This window comes from Orcinus orca, chromosome 2 (assembly GCF_937001465.1).
Source record: "Orcinus orca chromosome 2, mOrcOrc1.1, whole genome shotgun sequence".
NCBI classification, from domain to species: Eukaryota; Metazoa; Chordata; class Mammalia; order Artiodactyla; family Delphinidae; genus Orcinus; species Orcinus orca.
Window position 1 is genome coordinate 14,007,616 of NC_064560.1, and position 17,802 is coordinate 14,025,417.

At 44.5% G+C, this 17,802-nt stretch overlaps 1 protein-coding gene across 1 annotated transcript; it reads left to right on the top strand.

Moving 5' to 3' along the window:
• Positions 1 to 11,101: 11,101 nt before the first annotated feature.
• LOC101290412 (2-iminobutanoate/2-iminopropanoate deaminase-like) lies at positions 11,102 to 12,056 on the top strand. Its single transcript, XM_033407830.2, has one exon. It carries the CDS (start codon positions 11,123 to 11,125, stop codon positions 11,534 to 11,536), a length of 414 nt encoding a protein of 137 aa, XP_033263721.2. The 5' UTR covers positions 11,102 to 11,122; the 3' UTR covers positions 11,537 to 12,056.
• The last annotated feature ends 5,746 nt before the right edge of the window (positions 12,057 to 17,802 follow it).

Consider the following 17,802-nt stretch of genomic DNA (forward strand, 5'->3'; position numbering starts at 1 on the left):
AAAATAACAAGAAACAAGCTAACTATACAATCCCTTGGTTATTATTCTCTGAAACAGCTAAAATGAAGTTAAAGGAGGATGTTAGGGCAGATCCTGACACGGGACCAAGCTTGGACTCTGACCTACAGCTGCTAGCCTCTGGGTCATTACCAAAGCGAAAAGTTATGTTGAAATAACAGATAGTGAAGAAGGTTAGAGTGATACGTAAGAGAATGGGGAAAGAGAGAAGGGAGAGTTAAAGAACTCATCCCAGGGGACTTCCCTGGTGGTCCAGTGGCTAAGACTCCCCACTCCCAGTGCAGGGGGCCCGGGTTCAATCTTTGGTCAGGGAACTAGAGCCCACACGCATGCTGCAACTAAGAGTTTACATGCCACAACTAAAGATCCTGCACACAGCATCAAAGTTCCTGCATGCCACCACTAAGACCTGGCACAGCCAAATAAATAAATATTAAAAAAAAAAAAAAAAAGAACTTACCCCAGCAGGATAGAACTCTTTAAATGGTGATTAAGAAATGGGATGAGTAGGGACTTCCCTGGTGGTCCAGTGGTTAACAATCCGCCTGCCATTGCAGGGGACATGGGTTCGAGCCTGGGTCCAGGAAGATCACACATGCCATGGAGCAGCTAAGCACATGTGCCACAACTACTGAGCCTGCACTCTAGAGCCTGCGAGCCACAACTCCTGAGCCCGTGTGCCACAAGTACTGAAGCCCATGTGCTTAGAGCCCGTGCTCCACAAGAGAAGTCACCGCAATGAGAAAAGCCCGTGTACCACAACAAAGAGTAGCCCCCGCTCGCCACAACTAGAGAAAGCCCATGCACAGCAATGAAGACCCAACACAGCCAAAAATAATTAACAACAACAACAAAAAGAAATGGGATGAATAAAGTGGAACTGATATGGTCAAAACAAAGGTCTTACTGCAGCACTCTTGGAACTTGGGTGGGTTAACGAGAATCCCTGAAGGTCCCCCAACTCTGAAGGGTTCTAAACAAGTCTGCTGTATATATCCTAGTTTTGAGAAATTAAAAAAGCCAGAAGACAAAGATGACAAACAGAAATCTGATCTCCAAACCCCCACGTTGATAATCAAGATAAGGATTGACAGGGGGGCTTGGGTCTCTTGGCCTGACCCCTGTCTGAAGACTCACAGTCATGTGCACGTGAGTGGGTAGAATGGTCAGAGGGTGGAGAAGAGACTTTCCTAGGATTCCTGGACATGGGAGCCCAATGCACTGTGATTCCAAAATCTGTCGTAAAGTCCTAACAGGGCTACACTGAGATTGGGAGGATGTAGGAATGCAGTGGTTGATAGGATCAAGGTAAAAATTTGGATGAAAGCTGGAATGACTGAACAGCTTCCAGAAAATTGGAATGTTTGTGTCTCCTTTACCTGAATGTACTATGGGGATAAATATTGTGTCTGGCTGAGGAACATGTCTCCCATTTTAGTATTGTAAAACAAAAGTCATGTAAATCTGCCCTTCAGCCAATGTTGATTTGACATGCTCAGTGGAAACCAACAAGATTGCCCAAGCCCACACAGGTTGTTAATTTGAAAGAATATAGAACATCTGGTGGACAAAAAGTTTATTACTTTAATTAATGCCCTGTTAGAAGCTTGAGTGCTGGCTCAGACAAATTCTCTCTACAATAGCCCTGTGTGAAGCACAGACTGAGGCTTATGGTAAAAGCCAGTGATCACCACCCAGCAGTGACCACTGGGATTTTGGACCATAAAATTCCCATTTGAGAGATTACTAGCTTACTCTCAGACTTTAATTGAAACTGCGTCTATGACCACGGGATATAAAATAATCTTGAAACCTGAAATACCCCAAATGTCTTGGGTGATGTTGAAGAAACATTCTGGGTTTAACCCTGGCTGTCCAGTGGTTAAGACTCCGCCCTTCCACTGCAGGGTGCACAGGTTCCATCCCTGGTTGGGGAACTGGATCCCGCATGCTGCGTGACAAAAAAACTAAAAAAAAACAAAACCCAAACAAAACAAAAAAACATTCTAATGGGGGAGGGCCGTGCCCAGAAGAATTTCATAATAGAATGGAAAGGGTCTGTACAGGGACATGTTATCATGAGAATGCTAGGTACTCATTGTTTTGCTGTAAAAAAAGCCTTGGCAAAAAAAACCAAGGAGTGGCCTGTATAGTAAAGAATTTAATTTTGCTCTAAAAATGTTCTGGCCTTTGCCTTAGGCTTCTGGGAGGTAATCTCTTAGCTCTTGGAATGTCAGGCTGATAGGATTGTTTTTGTTTGCCTGGGGGCTTTGAGCCATGCCAACAGCATGATTTAGAGTGGGTGTTTTGGGTCATGTCAAAACTCTGGACAGACAGGGTGAGCTTCCCTGGTTGGCAATAGTCTGCTCACTGCCACACATCATTCCTGGATGCCATGGGGAGAGGACAACGAGAAAACTCTGCCCTATGCACCTCCTCTCTTGGCTGATTTTAATCTGTATCCTTTCGTTGCAGTAGACCATAACTGTGCGTAAAACAGCTTTCAGCATGTTCTGTGAGTCCTTCTAGCGAATTAAAGAAAAGCCTAAGGGTGGTCTTGCGGACCTCCAAATTTACAGTTGACGTCAGAAGTGAGGGTGGTCCTCTGGACCATTCCCTCTAACTGTACAGTGTCTTTCATATTAGACGGCTTCCTTGGATACCTGTTGATACTTGAGTGTCAGCTCCCACTTAAGCATGGATGGGTAAAAATCTGTGTGTCGTACCTACACATGGACTGCACTTCACATTAGGCTGGCTGTTCAGTGGGAAACCTCCACGTAGATGTTTGCTCTTGGACTGGTCACATTCTATAGAGAAGACTTGTCAAATACTGCTTGAGGGAGGCGCTGATGGTCAATGTTCTGCAAGCCCAGGAGAAAGAAAGGTGGCATCTCAGCATCCAGTATGCATATGCTAATGAATCCCTCCATTTTCTTCTGCTTTCAATTATTCCTTGGTGCCCCCCAGTCCCAAGCCCCTTGCCTTTTCCCCGTTTGTGGGGATGAGGCAGTAGCTTGATTGTTTATAGCTGGCAAGGGAAAGGAAGCTCTAATTGCTTCTCAGACAGACTTTCAAGTCTCTCTTTTATTCTCCTTCCCTGCCTCACCCCAGCCTCCATTTCAGCTCCATTTCTAGCAGTGTCTGATGCCACCAATTCCCAAGCCTTTTGGGGCTTCTCGGCCATAAATCCAGTTGTTTCTTGACTTTCTTCACTGTCAGTTTAGGATTTAGTTTTTTCAGGGTGCTAAATCATTTGTCGCTTAATAATCTGCTTTCCGGCTTTCACAGTTTTCATGCTTTGTTTTCTCTCCTATTCTTTCTTTTTTGGGGGGTTGGTTCATTGATTTAAACCCTCTGGGTGAACTGGGTCACATCTATTGGTTCAGTAGGTTCTGAGATAGGATTTCATTTGATTTTGCCAAAGATTTTTAAGACTGGGACCAGAAGCAAACACTCTCAAAACTGGAAGGGATGTGGGAGATCATATATGGGACTTGCCCCGCCCCTTCCCACAAGCTGAAGTCGTGGCCCTGACAGGGGAAAAGACTAGCTTAATATCTCACAGCCAGAGAGGGGCGGGGCTGGGACTGGCTTCCGGATCTGGTGATTCCTAGGCTACCAGTTCTTGCTGCTAGGGACAAGAAGGAAGCCCCCAAACAGAGCTCAGCCCGAGGTTTTCAAATGAAGGTCCATAGAGATGTGCTGGGGTTCTGGATACGTTTGGCTTAAATTGCATTTTAAAATAGATTTAAAGCACTCATGTTTATATTTTGCCCTTTTTTTTTTTTTTACCAATAAAACACTACTTTTATTGGATTAAAAATCCCTATACTGTCATTTTAGCACGGTTTTAGGAGAGAATAGACATAAGTGCAAAAGTTCAATTCTTCCATATTTGCCCAGACGTCAGGACTTTGTTTTCTGTATCTTTCTTGGCTTCCACGATGATGCAAGGTGACAGCAAGGACATAGAAGATACATAATGGTGTTGCTGACTAACTTCTCAGGAAGTAAAGTAAAGGCGGTCCAGTAAAACAATCCCTTATTTTTTAGTTAGGTGGGTGATAGGGTTTTACATTTTATCCTTGGTAATGTGCTTGATCATTCCTAACATAATGGAAAATGGGGAAAAAAACAAAGTATCGGGGTAAGAAACAACAGAAGGATGAAAGGCTACAAAAACAATGAAGAGAAAACAAAAGTGAGAAGATGCCCTTCCTCTGGCTTTCAGCTCCAACCCGGCCCCACCTCCCTTTTCTTTTTCTTTTTGCGCTTGAGGAGCATAATCCAAGTAAGAATTCATTTCAATGCTTAGTAATAAAAAGAGAAAAAGAATCACCTGCTTTTAAACTTCATAATAGGTCTTTAAGGAGAATTAAGGTCTTATATTATTGATTAAAAAGACTTAAGAGATAAGGCTTCCCTGGTGGCACAGTGGTTGAGAGTCTGCCTGCTGATGCAGGGTTCGCGGGTTCATGCCCCGGTCCGGGAAAGATCTCACATGCTGGGGTAGCGGCTGGGCCCATAAGCCTGTGCTCCACCCACCCGCATACCGCAAAAAGAAAAAAAAACCAAAAAAACCCCCAAAGACTTAAGAGATAGTATCATGCCTCAAGTACATTGTTATGTCTTAAGAAATACAACAATTACATAGAAGGTGTAGACCTTGTTTGGACCCTGGTTTGAGCAAACCAACTATAAAATGCCATTTTTGAGCCAAATCAGGACATTTGATTTTGGTCTGGGTATTAGATGACATTAATTTTGTTTGTATAGCTGATAATATTGTGGTTATGCATATACATAAATGCCCTAATTTATACAGGTGCATGAAGACATGCTATATGAGAATTACTTGAAAATATTAAGATATTACTGCAAGCGGACTTCCCTGGTGGCGCAGTGGTTAAGAATCCGCCTGCCAATGCAGCGAACACGGGTTCGAGCCCTGGTCCGGTAAGATCCCACATGCCGTGGAGCAAGTAGGCCCGTGCACAACAACTACTGAGCCTGTGCTCCAGAGCCCGCGAGCCACAACTACTGAAGCCCGCGCGCCTAGAGCCTGTGCTCCGCAACGAGAAGCCACTGCAATGAGAAGCCCGCGCACCGCAACGAAGAGTAGCCCCCGCTCGCCGCAACTAGAGAAAGCCCACGCGCAACAATGAAGACCCAACGCAGCCAAAAATAAATAAATAAACAAAATAAATTTATTAAAAAAAAACACAAAAGGGTAAAAAAAGAGGGAATGGGGCTTCCCTGGTGGTGCAGTGGTTGAGAATCTGCCTGCTAATACAGGGGACACGGGTTCGAGCCCTGGTCTGTGAAGATCCCACATGCCGCGGAGCAACTAGGCCTGTGAGCCACAACTACTGAGCCTACGCGTCTGGAGCCTGTGCTCCGCAACAAGAGAGGCCGCGACAGTGAGAGGCCTGCGCACCGCGATGAAGAGTGGCCCCCGCGTGCCACGACTAGAGAAAGCACTTGCACAGAAACGAAGACCCAACACAGCCATAAATAAATAAATAAATAAATAAATTAATTAAAGTACCCTTAATTAAAAAAAAAAGGGAATGAAAATTTTTAGGCAAAACAGCAAATGAGGTCATGGATGCTGACTCTACTTGGGAAAGGGAGCTCTGGAACACATGGAAAATGTGTAGAAACAAAATGAGACTAATAATACTAACAGTAAAAATAGTAGCTAAGACTCATAATAAATAGGCTTAGCTATCTTGCTGCTATTATCAATAATATAGAATAACTGCAAGGTCTTACTTCTCCTTAAAAAGTTTTTTAAAAAGTGATTTTTAAAAAATTTATACTTGCTGCTCTATATCAGGCACTATATTTATCTCACTTATATGATCCCAACAAGCATGTGAGTTAGACACTGTTAATGTCACCTTTTTACATATGTGGAAACTAAGGTACAGAAATCTTAAGTGACTTGCCCAAGGCCCCATGCCCGGGAAACAGCAAGCGAGGATTCTCGTCCTGCCTGGAGACCATACCATTTACCTTTAAAATCCTGACCAAAAGAAAAAGAAATTATTTTTGGAATGCACAAAACCATGGCTATTTTGACCAAGGAGATTTCTGTTCAATGTTTTATAGATATAATTTATGGTACATTGAAAAAGCAAAAATGCACCAGAAGCCCAACTGCTGTGCATGTAGTTTCTGGAAATTTGTAGGATAACTGTGTTCAGAGTCACCTCTAGCAGTTGTGATTTGATTTCTCCCAGGTGGAAAATATGTCCTTTCCCACACAGTAGTGGCTGCCAGGTAAACTCAGTGTCCCTTTGCTGCCCAAAGGGGACTCCTGGGAGAAGAAGAGAGGTTGGCTGCAACCACAACATTTGACACCAGCTGGCTCCCCTAAACATAGGGCTTCTGCTACATTTTAACACTTTTTTTTTTTTTAGTGCATGGCAACAGAACCATTACAGAAATTAGCTGCTTTAGAGTAAGACAGCAGTGGATGAGACAATTGGAAAATGAAATCTATTTGGGAAAGTAGAAGCTGTCCATTGCACTTATGTGGGCCTACAGTTAACGAAGCTCTTTTCGCATAAAAAAGCAGAAAATGCTCTTTTGAAAAAAAAAAATAAAAGGAAAGAAACATTAGTGATTTTTAAAAATGCTGAATCCTAGGTGTAGAGGGCTTAAAAATGACTCAGGTATGTACTTCGTGCCTGTGTTTTCAACTCTGACTTTTGCATGAGCAGGAAGAGTAAGAACCAATCTTGTTGATATAAACGATGTCCTCACCCACGGTGCATGTCATAGGCTTCACTAGGCGGCATTTGAATTGTGAATATTGCAGTTGTAGAAGGAAGAATGAAAATAAAAACAAGGAATGAGGAAGATGGAGGAAGATTATAGGTTGTGTCCATGCAGTTTATGGCAAAGGAAAGCAGTGGCGTCTGGCTCAGGACAGGGGTACGTGCAGGGGATAGCTGCAGGTAGTAATTGAAATTTATATAGACTTTGGCTAAACTGTGACCACCACCCACATTATCCCCATAGTCTCCCAGGTCAGACATCATACCATTAAGCGTGATACAATCGTTCTCACAACAGGGGCTACTAGTTAGAGAGAACTCCAAGATGGTTACTGAAATGCTTGATGAAAACAAAGGACAAAAAGAACATCTCCATGCTCAGAAAGAAAAAATGGAATTGGTTTGCTGCAGGGCCTCTGGACATACCACGTGACGATGTAAGGGGCGTTTCCCCCTCACAGACCCTCCAGGTCAGGATCCACATGGTGCAGAATAGAGAGAGCATTGATGAGAATATGTGTCAGTGACTATATTTAGCATGATACAGATTTTCTTTCTTTTGCAGAGACATAGGTACATTCTGTACCGCTACTAGTGTAATAATAATAAAAATGATCATTTACTGAGTGATTACTATGAGCTGACACATGACTTGGGGAAGACGTGAACCCCCAAAGGTATGGATGCTGCTCAGACCAAAATAACAGAGGCCCACTATAACATTCCCATCCTCATTCAACAGAAAAAGAATCTGAGGCTCAAGGGGTTAAGTAACTTACCCAAGGTCACACAGCTGGTAGGTGAGGAAGCCCTGTCTTGACACCTCATATTTTGTGGACTGTGAGTGGACATATCTAGGCGGCACAATTCTGGGAACCATGTCCTTTGAACACATTTGTGTAGGATATAGTAATTTTAATACAGTTAAATATGAACGTAACAAAGGCATTCCGAAACTTGGTTTCCGCTGCTCCTATCAGGGTGTTTCTGGGTTCCCAGGCTCTGGTGCTTTTTTTTTTTTTTTTTTTCCGGTACGCGGGCCTCTCACTGTTGTGGCCTCTCCCGTTGTGGAGCACAGGCTCCGGACGCGCAGGCTCAGGGGCCATGGCTCACGGGCCCAGCCGCTCCGCGGCATGTGGGATCTTCCCGGACCGGGGCACGAAACCGTGTCCCCTGAATCGGCAGGTGGACTCTCAACCACTGCGCCACCAGGGAAGCCCGATCTGGTGCATTTTTCATTGCAGTTATTGTATTCCTCATCTCTGTTTGGTTGTCCTTTATATTTTCTAACTCTTTGTTAAAAACTTTTAACCTCTCACTCTTTGCATCCATTCTTCTCCGGAGTTCTTTGATCACCTTTATGATCACTACCTGAACTCTTTCTCAGGTAGATTGCCTATCTCCACTTCACTTAGTTCTTCTTGCTGGGTTTTTTCTTGTTCCTTCATCTGCAAGGTGTTCCTCTGTTGCCTCATTTTGCCTAAATTGCTGTTTGTATTTTTTTTTTTTAACTTTTTTTTTCGGCCGCACTGCGCAGCTTGCAGGATCTTAGTTCCCCGACCAGAGATCCAACCAGGGCCCTCAGCAGTGAAAGCACGGTGTCCCAACCACTGGACCGCCAGGGAACTCCCAACTCTATATTTTTATGTATGTGGTAGGTTAGGTACATTTCCCGACCTTGGAGAAGTGGCCTTTGGTAGCAGACGTCCCATGTTTCCCCACAGCGCACTCCCCTCTTGTCACCTGACTCATATGCTCTAGGGGGTCCCCCTAAGAGGGCTGCACGGGTCCTTCTTTGCGGCGGGCTGACCATGAGGGCGGTCTGGTAGGCTTGGTTGGCCCCGGGCCCTGCCTTGAGAGGAGGCTGCCGGCCGCTGCTCGGCAGGCCCAGGGCATGAACCGGCTGACGGCGGACCCCAGGAGGCCTCAGGGCTAGTGCGGCCTCACCGGCGGGTCTGGGCTTTTGGGTGGAGCCAGGTCCTGGGGTTAGTGCCGGCTTACTGGAGGGCAGAGCCGGGTCGTGGAGTCTGGCTGCAGGGCCCAGGGCTCCCGGAGCTGGTGTCGGATTCCGGGGTGGGTGCGGGGAGCAGCCGGTTCCTGACCCAGTCGCGTACGAAGTCCAGGCTGTCCCGAAGCTCGTGTGGCCTGCTGGTGGTGAGTCACGGTCAGACCTTGCTAGTGGGCAGGCTGGGTCCGCAGGCTGTGGATTTACCACCTCTGGCGTCTCCCCTCGGGCGGGGGAGGTCGGTGGGAGGCTAGAGCAGGCTCCGTAGGGAGGGGCCAAGCGCAGGGGATTCTGGGACTGGTCCTGAACGCAGGCGGGCGGAGCTCGTCCTGGGCCCTCTGGTGGGCGGGGCTCTGTGCTCTGGGCGTCTTAAAGCAGCCTGACGGCTGAGGAGTGGGCCCGTGTCCTATCCTGAGGTGCTGCTTGGCCTGAGGCGTCCAGGCACTGGCACCAGCAGGCTGTTGGGCCTGAGCTAATAAGCTAGAGGGGAGGATTCCACACGGCAGGCTTGCCAGCACTGGGGTCCGAGAAGGCCGCCGCCAGTGTCTGTGTCCCCAGAGTCAGCTGCTGTTGCCTTCTGCCTCTCCGGGAGACTCCACGACCAGCAAGTAGGTCTGACCCAGGCTCCTGTCAAATTACTGCTTCTCTCCTGGGTCCCAGAACGTGTGAGATTTTATATGCACCCTTTAAGAGTGGAGCCTCTATTTCCCACAGCCCTCTGAGTCGGCCCAAAAGTAAGCCCCTCTGGCCTTCAAGGCCAGATGCTCTGGGGTCTCATTGCTCCTGGTGCAGGACCCCCAGGCTTGGAAGCCCAGCATGTGATTGAGAACTCTCACTCCTTTGGGAGAACCTCTGCAACGTTATTATTCTCCAGTGTGTAGGTCACCCACCTGGGAGTATGGGACTTGAATATATTGTGAGTCTGCCCCCTCCGACTGTTACCAAATTGGTTGCCTGGACTCGCGCAGGGGTTCTAGCCTGGGCTAAGACCCCTTGTCTTGGCCAGGGTGGTTCTTTTTTTTTTTTTTTTTTGCGGTACGCGGGCCTCTCACTGTTGGGGCCTCTCCCGTTGCGGAGCACAGGCTCCGGACGCGCAGGCCCAGCTGCCATGGCTCACGGGCCCAGCCGCTCCGCAGCATGTGGGATCTTCCCAGACCGGGGCACGAACCCGCGTCCCCTGCATCGGCAGGCGGACTCTCAAGCACTGCGCCACCAGGGAAGCCCTGAGCAAGATGTTTTATCGTCTCTTTTTTTGGACTGTTCAGAGGCCTTTTTGGATTGTCAGGGTACTTGGCTATACTCTGATTAGCTAAGGTTCCTTGATAAGTGATGACTTCCAGATAAATAGTTTTCTGTGTAAGAAGAGTCTATTTTTTAAAATAAATAAATTTATTTATTTATTTATGGCTGCGTTGGGTCTTCGTTGCTGTGTGCGGGCTTTCTCTAGTTGCGGCGAGCGGGGTCCACTCTTTGATGCCGTGCGCGGGCTTCTCATTGCGGTGGCTTCTCTTGTTGCGGAGCACTTGGATTTCAATGTTTCCTTAATCTATTGATGGGCTATCACCACAAAATATGTCATTGAAGTAAAATAATGGCTGATGTGTTAATGAAAACCATCAGGGAGACCAGAAGCCTCCCCTCCATAGAATGAGGACAATGAAGAATCTGTTTAGGAAGAAAGAAGGAATTACTGATATTAATCAGATTGAACTACCTCTTTGGAGCTGTGTTTAGGATAGTGGAACAAAAGCACAAAGCTGTGTAAAGACCTGTTGAATTATAGGAGCACTTCTAATTAAGCACTTCACAATGAAAATCTGAGTTTTACAAAAGCAATTTTAAAGGGATGATTCTCTATTTTACAAATGATTCACAATATAGTTAACAATACTGTATTGTATGCTTAAAAACTTGCTAGGAGGATAGATCTTATGTTAAGTGTTCTTATCACTAATAACAGTACTAAAAATAATGATAAATAAGAGGGCAGGAGAAAACTTCCAGAGGTGATGGATAGGTTTATGACATTGATTATGATGATGGTTTCATGAGTGTATACTTATCTCCAAACTCATCAAGTTGTGCACATTAAGTATGTATAGCTTTTTATATGTGAACCATACCTCAATAAAGTGGTTTAAAAATAATAAAATTTAAGAACAACAAACACAAAAAGATTCACAATAGAATTTTTAAAAAGATTAATCATCCAGTAAATTTAACATAGCATTTTCATTTTAAAATTCTGTCTGTAGAGACCCGTGAGACGCGAGTACGTACGGGTGGGGGCGGCAAGGGAAAAGGATTGGCCATGTTGTCTTTGATCAGAAAGGTGATCAGCACCGCGAAAGCCCCAGCGGCCATTGGTCCCTACAGTCAGGCTGTGTTAGTCGACAGGACCATTTACATTTCAGGACAGCTAGGCACGGATCCTGCAAGTGGACAGCTTGTGCCAGGAGGGGTGGCAGAAGAGGCTAAACAAGCTCTTACAAACATGGGTGAAATTCTGAAAGCAGCAGGCAGTGACTTCACGAATGCGGTAAAAACGACTGTTTTGCTGGCTGACATAAACAACTTCAATACTGTCAATGACATCTACAAGCAGTATTTCCAGAGTAGTTTTCCTGCAAGAGCTGCTTACCAGGTAGCTGCTTTTACCAAAGGAGGCCGTGTTGAGATTGAAGCAGTAGCTGTCCAAGGACCTCTCGTGACAGCATCGCTCTAAGTGGGCCCAGTGTTATTCAGTCTGGAATTTTAATAATGTTTTTAAATTAATGTCTTAATCTTTACAGTATTTGTTGGAAAGTGTAAGGTTGACTGAAATATCTGAAGTTATTATGGAAATACCATATGATAAGGGGAATTGAACATGAGTTGAAGATTAATGATGAATCTAGTTACTGATGTTATAAATTACACTTCTATAACACTCATATTACTACTGGATGTGGGAAAAGAGACACACATTACATAGTTACTCAGAAAAATAAAAGTAAAGGGAAATAGCATATAGGAAAGATGAGTTACTATTCCTGAGAAATAAGAAAGAGCACACCTAATTCAATTAAACTCTATTAATTTAATGATGTGAACTATTTAGTTCTCATGTCAGATACATGATTCTGCTTTTACTTGAGTAAAATTAAAGCATTTAAGTTTGAATGGTAGAGGTAAAGGAGAAGAAACTGGACCAAATTTTATATAGATAATATTTTTCTAATGGAAATAAAATAGCATGCAGATTTAAAAAAGTAATCAAAATAAAAATAAAATAAAATTCTGTCTGTAACATACTGGGAACATACCTAAAGTATAAAATAAAAAAATATGATACACGAAGTTTACAATGGAGGAAACCGGTGGGGGTGTGAAGCCCTTCAGTTTTATCTGTTGGGTTCAGAGCAACTTTTACACACTGATTAACAAAGGAGAAATCACACTTCAGCAGTATTTCTTCTCTAATTTCCATAATGTATATGGAATTTGAAGGGACTTAGTGAAACCTTTTTACTAAGTAATCAAGGAAACTGAACTCAGGGAAACTAAGAGATTGCCTAAATCGGTCAGCCAGTGAATGGCAGGTTCTCATAATGGTCAGAAACACAAGTTCTGGCATTTGACTGCCAAGTTCAAGTCCTGGCTTCTCAGGAAGCTTCATATCCTTGGGCAACTTGTTTCATTTCTCTAGATCTAGGTTTTCTTATCAGTAAAGTACAAGCTGAGCTTATCTACTACAGAGGGTGGCTGTGAGAATTGATTCTCCATGTGGCATACTTGGCGTTATTTGAAGTAAGCATTCAGTAAGTGTTAGCCACGATGGCTGCAGTATTCTCAATAATAAAAGCCAGAACGAGAACTCAACTTTCCTGACCCCCATCCAGGGTCTTTTCCTTTACACAAGTAATCACAGATGATATTAAAATGTTTATCATGGCCTGGGTACCAACTGGTCAGAATGAACCCATACCACCAAGATGGCAGCCTTTGTGTTCCCCTCCCGGCAGGAAATCTCACAGGAACACAAGACAATGGATGGCTCTACAGTTCCTGGAATGGATGTGTGGATTCCCTTTGTATAATTTTAGGGAGGCATTAATGACTGTAGAATAAGTATCACTTGTAGTGGGGCTGTCACAGACTGTGACATCTCAAATAAACCACACAACCTCTCTGTAGCTCACACTTAATACTCAAACACTGTGCCAAGTTGTTATGGGGATCAGCAAGAATCAGAAATGTAAAAGCCCTTTGAAAAAGGGTAAACCATTACACAAATGCAGGAGATTTGTGAAATGCCTAAACCTTCAAGAAAAAAGGTTCCAGGGGAAGATCAGCTAAGATCTGTATACCTCTTCCACTTTGTAACAGTTTACACTAAACCTGTCTGTGAGATTTAAAATGTCACATTCTATTTCTTCATTTTTACATTGGCCAAGGCAATCAAAATGAAAGGTTTTCTTTACTTCTCTTCAGAAAGTGGATTTCTTCCTATTAACCAGGAATGATAAATTGGTAATCATTTCTCTGAAATTTTGCTTTTTTCTGTAATGTAATGCACTATTTTATAATAGCTTAGGTTAATGAAAATATCACAAATTACATCTATTAACTAGAAACTCTGTTCTTTAGGAAGTTTTTTCTTATGCTTGACCTAAACTTCTTTCACATGTGAGTGATGAATGTCTAAACCCATTTAAGGTTGGCAAACACTGCTTTAAACCATATTATGGAGTTGGTAATTTTTAAATGTCACAGCAGAGTGGCAAAGTTATAACTGGTGCTAAACATCTATTTTAGATTTATGACATTTGTGCCTCTTCAGTAACACTTTGGCCTTTTTCCTCTTCTGACTTAACTTCCTTTCTCTTTCTTATTCTCTTTATAGATTGTTTCAATCTGTCTCACTTCTGAGACAACATTTCTGATTAGGACACCATTTGGGATCCTTTACTTACCCACGTCTTGTGTACAAATGCTTCTACAGACGTTTACACAAACACGCAATCACACAGAGCTAATCACATGAGGACTCAGCTCCAGCCTCTAATCACACGTGTGCTCACAAATATACAAAGCGTCACTGGAAATAGTGAGACAGTTTTCAAAGTTGCTCACAACAGTCTTTCTTTACTCTATGGCGACATCTCATGCGTTCCTCGGCATGCTCTTTATTTAGGTTCCCAGAGGTGCAAAAATTGTTTCTGTCCGTGTGTGTAGGGGTAGAGTGGTAGAGGTCCTGACCCTGCAGAGACGATGACATCGCACATATATGAAGACAATAAAATAAGAATAATTTAATTTTCACAATGAAGCCCCAACTTTGAGATTCTCTCTCCTCTTTAGTGCTACCGCTTTGCTGGTGCCCGAGGTGCATACTTGGTTCTCTGCTGGAGTCATCAAATTTCATTCATGCATCTGTAACCACACAGGTGCAATGGCTCATATCAACCCTCCCCCAGGTGTCAGACCTCGGACCTTTCTAATGGTCTTTATTAGTTTTGGGGAGGTGTCTACTCTGTTGCACTTTCTACTCTTCATTTTTTTTTTTCTTCTCATTACTCAGAGGAGCCTCTTAGCTCAATTACTTCTTCATATTGTGGTTCCCATCTCCTTGTTATTAGGGGTTTGGCTGATGGGGTAAAACACATGCTACCTCACAATATGGCACCTTGACATCTTGAATATTTTGGGTTGAAGGAATTTGGGATGTAGCAGGTGCAGAAAGGATTCTCTCATCTCCCCTCTTCCCCAAAGTGGGTCATGAGATCCTCATGAGAGAGGTGCCCTTCTTATCTTCACAGATGGAGTGATGCCAGGAGGAATCCAAATGATCAGGCCTTGCTAAATTCCCCCCAGTTTACTAACTTTATCTCGTATCCTTTTGTCCTATCACATTTTACCACGACTTCCCAGTCTTCATCAAACCTAGTGTAAAAATACTTGGGCTTAACTGCTTCTTCTGGTCTTCATTCCTTATGAATTCTCCTGTGTCACATAAAACTTACACTAAATAAATTTTTATGTTTTTCTCTTGTTAATTTGTCTTTCGTGAGTCCAGTGTACAGGGCCCCAGCCTGAGAACGTAAGATGAGTAGAGGAAGAGATTTTTTTCCCTCCCCGACAAGGCCGTCAGATTCGTGCAGGAGGTAACGATTCTGTACTAGAGCAGAGTAAGGAGAGAGACACTTGAGGGCTGTCATTTCATCTGTGCTGCTTACCCCTGCCCTCTGAGAGTGGAGTGGGCTGAAGGTTCACTCATGCATTTGTTTGTTCATTCATATTTGTCTTATCCATCGTTCAATTAATGCAGTTTTTGAGTGAAGACTGTACCCCAGGTACTGTGCTATTATCAAAGGAAACCGGGGCCAGACTGTAGCTAAAGCTGTAAAAACAGATTTTATTCAGGAACTATTGCAACTGGGAAAAAGAGACCCCGGCATAGATTTGACCTTGATTCTGAATCAACAAGAAAAAGTGGGGATTTACAGCCAAGGAGCAGGGAGGGAGTTAGTGGAAGGAAATTACTAAGAGGAAACATCAGGGGTAGGGGGGATTCTGGTTAAACAAACTGAACAGGTTTGTAGCCGAGGGCAGGCAACAGTGATCAGATATCACCCAGAGGATGATTCGGGTTGAGAAATTTGATCAGATATTAAGGGTGGGGTTCTCTGTAAACTGAGCTTAACAAGATTCTTGCTAAAACTGGGCAGTGCAGGCCTAACATGGATGGACACAGTCGAGGTTGAGGTCTAGTTGAAAAAGGACTTAGCACAGGGACTTCCTTGGCGGTCCAGTGGGTAAGACTCCATGCTTCCAATGCAGGGGGCCCAAGTTCGTTCCCTGGTCAGGGAACTAGATCCCACATGGTGCAACGAAAGATCCCGCATGCCACAACTAAGACCCAGCACAGCCAAATAAATATTTAAAAAAAGGACTTAGCACAGATGTAGAAAACGAACTTATGGTTACCAGGGGGGAAAGCGGGAGTGGGGGGTGGGGTGGAGGGAGGGATAAACTGGGAGACCGGGATTGACATATACTATGTATAAAACAGATAACTCATAAGGACCTACTGTATAGCACAGAGAACTCTTCTCAATACTCTGTATTGACTTACATGGTAAAAGAATCTAAAAAAGAGTGGTTATATGTATAAATGATACACTTTGCTGTACAGCAGAAACTAACACAACATTGTAAATCAACTATACTCTAATAAAAATTAAAACAAAGAAAAGAAAAAGGACTTAGAGGAGCCTGCCTAGAGTCTGGTCAAGGAGAGAGCTGTGGTCACTAGGTGCTGGGGAACCAGCGAGGGGGAAAGGAGTCCATGACACTGTCCCTTCCCCCAAGGAACGAACAGATAGACAAAAAATTGCATCCTAAGATGTGGGTGTGAGTGGGGATGCCCAGTGAAGGAGGCAAATAACCTTGCTTAGAAAACTGGGTACATTTGATACGCAAAAACTGAGTTCATCTTGATGCTGAGCAGGGCCCTGTGGGGCTCCCAGGTACGGAGGCCTTTTTGTCCCGCATTTCTCGTAGGCAAGACTCCAGCCTCCATGACCTTCCCTGAGTTCCAAAGGGTAGATTCAAACAGTTGCTAATCAAGGAAGGAGCAGCCATGAAACCACCTGAGGCAAGATTACAGGGACCAGAGAAGCTCTTCAAGGTTAGACCACCTGAGACCCTCCACACACCCTAATCTTGTCAGCAACCCCACCCTTTTGAAACTTTGCAGAAGAAAGAAGAATGCAAGACTGTTACTGCCTTGATCCTTATCACATGATCCTTATCACCAGGAGTCCTGACTATATAAACCTGTCCCTCTTCCCCAGGGAGGGGGGCACAGTTCTTGAGGCGCTAGCCTACTGTGTTTCCTCTTTGCCTGGCAAAGAAATAAAGCCATTCTGGGCTTCCCTGGTGGTGCAGTGGTTAAGAATCCGCCTGCCAATGCAGGGGACATGGGTTCGAGCCCTGGTCCGGGAAGATCCCACATGCCGGGAGCAGCTAAGCCCGTGCACCACAACTACCAAGCCTGTGCTCTAGAGCCCATGAGCCACAACTACTGAATCCATGAGCCACAACTACTGAAGCCCGCTCGCCTAGAGCCCATGCTCCACAATAAGAGAAGCCACTGCAGTGAGAAACCTGCGCACCGCAACGAAGAGTATGCTCCACAATAAGAGAAGCCACTGCAGTGAGAAACCTGCGCACCGCAACGAAGAGTAGACCCTGCTTGCTGCAACTAGAGAAAAGCCCGCGCGCAGCAACGAAGACCCACTGCAGCCAAAAATAAATAAGTTAAAAAAAAAAAGAAATAAAGCCATTCTTTCTTTCTCCTCCATAACTCCATCTCCGTATTTCTGTTCAGCATCACACAGTGCCAAGATTTTGGCAACAATCTGTTGGTGGGTTTTGAGCCAATAGATACAACCAAGCCAGAGATCAGGAGAAGGAAGGATTTATTACTTGAAGCAAGTAAGGAGAACACTGGGGGTCTCTCCCAAAGCAGTGTCTCCCAGAAAAGCAAAATTGGGGAAGTTACAAGCTAAGGGTACATGCATATTCATGAAGGGGCTTGAGCAGAGGAGAATTCAGCATAGAATTGGGGCAAGGTTTGACAGAGTCCAAGCTTTAGTTGATTGAAGTCAGGTGGGTCAACATCATCATTCCATCCTCCACCTGGGTGGGGGCCTTAGTTCCTGCCCAACTCAAAGATATATTATTACGTATATCCCTCGAGGAACCAGGACCCTACCCCAAGCCTGTGCTGTTGATTCTTGACTGCTCCTGCCTTGTTTCTGCATTCCCTTCCTTAAGATCATTAATTATGGAGACCTGTTCAAGGGCAAGCACTGTAGCCAGGCTTAGATCACAAAATGGCTTAGGCTAAAAGGGGTTCTCTTATGTCAAGAAAGTGAAGCCTGATTCTCCTTCTCCAGGGACCCTCTAACCTATCTGCTTACACCATCTTTTCCTTCATCCAAG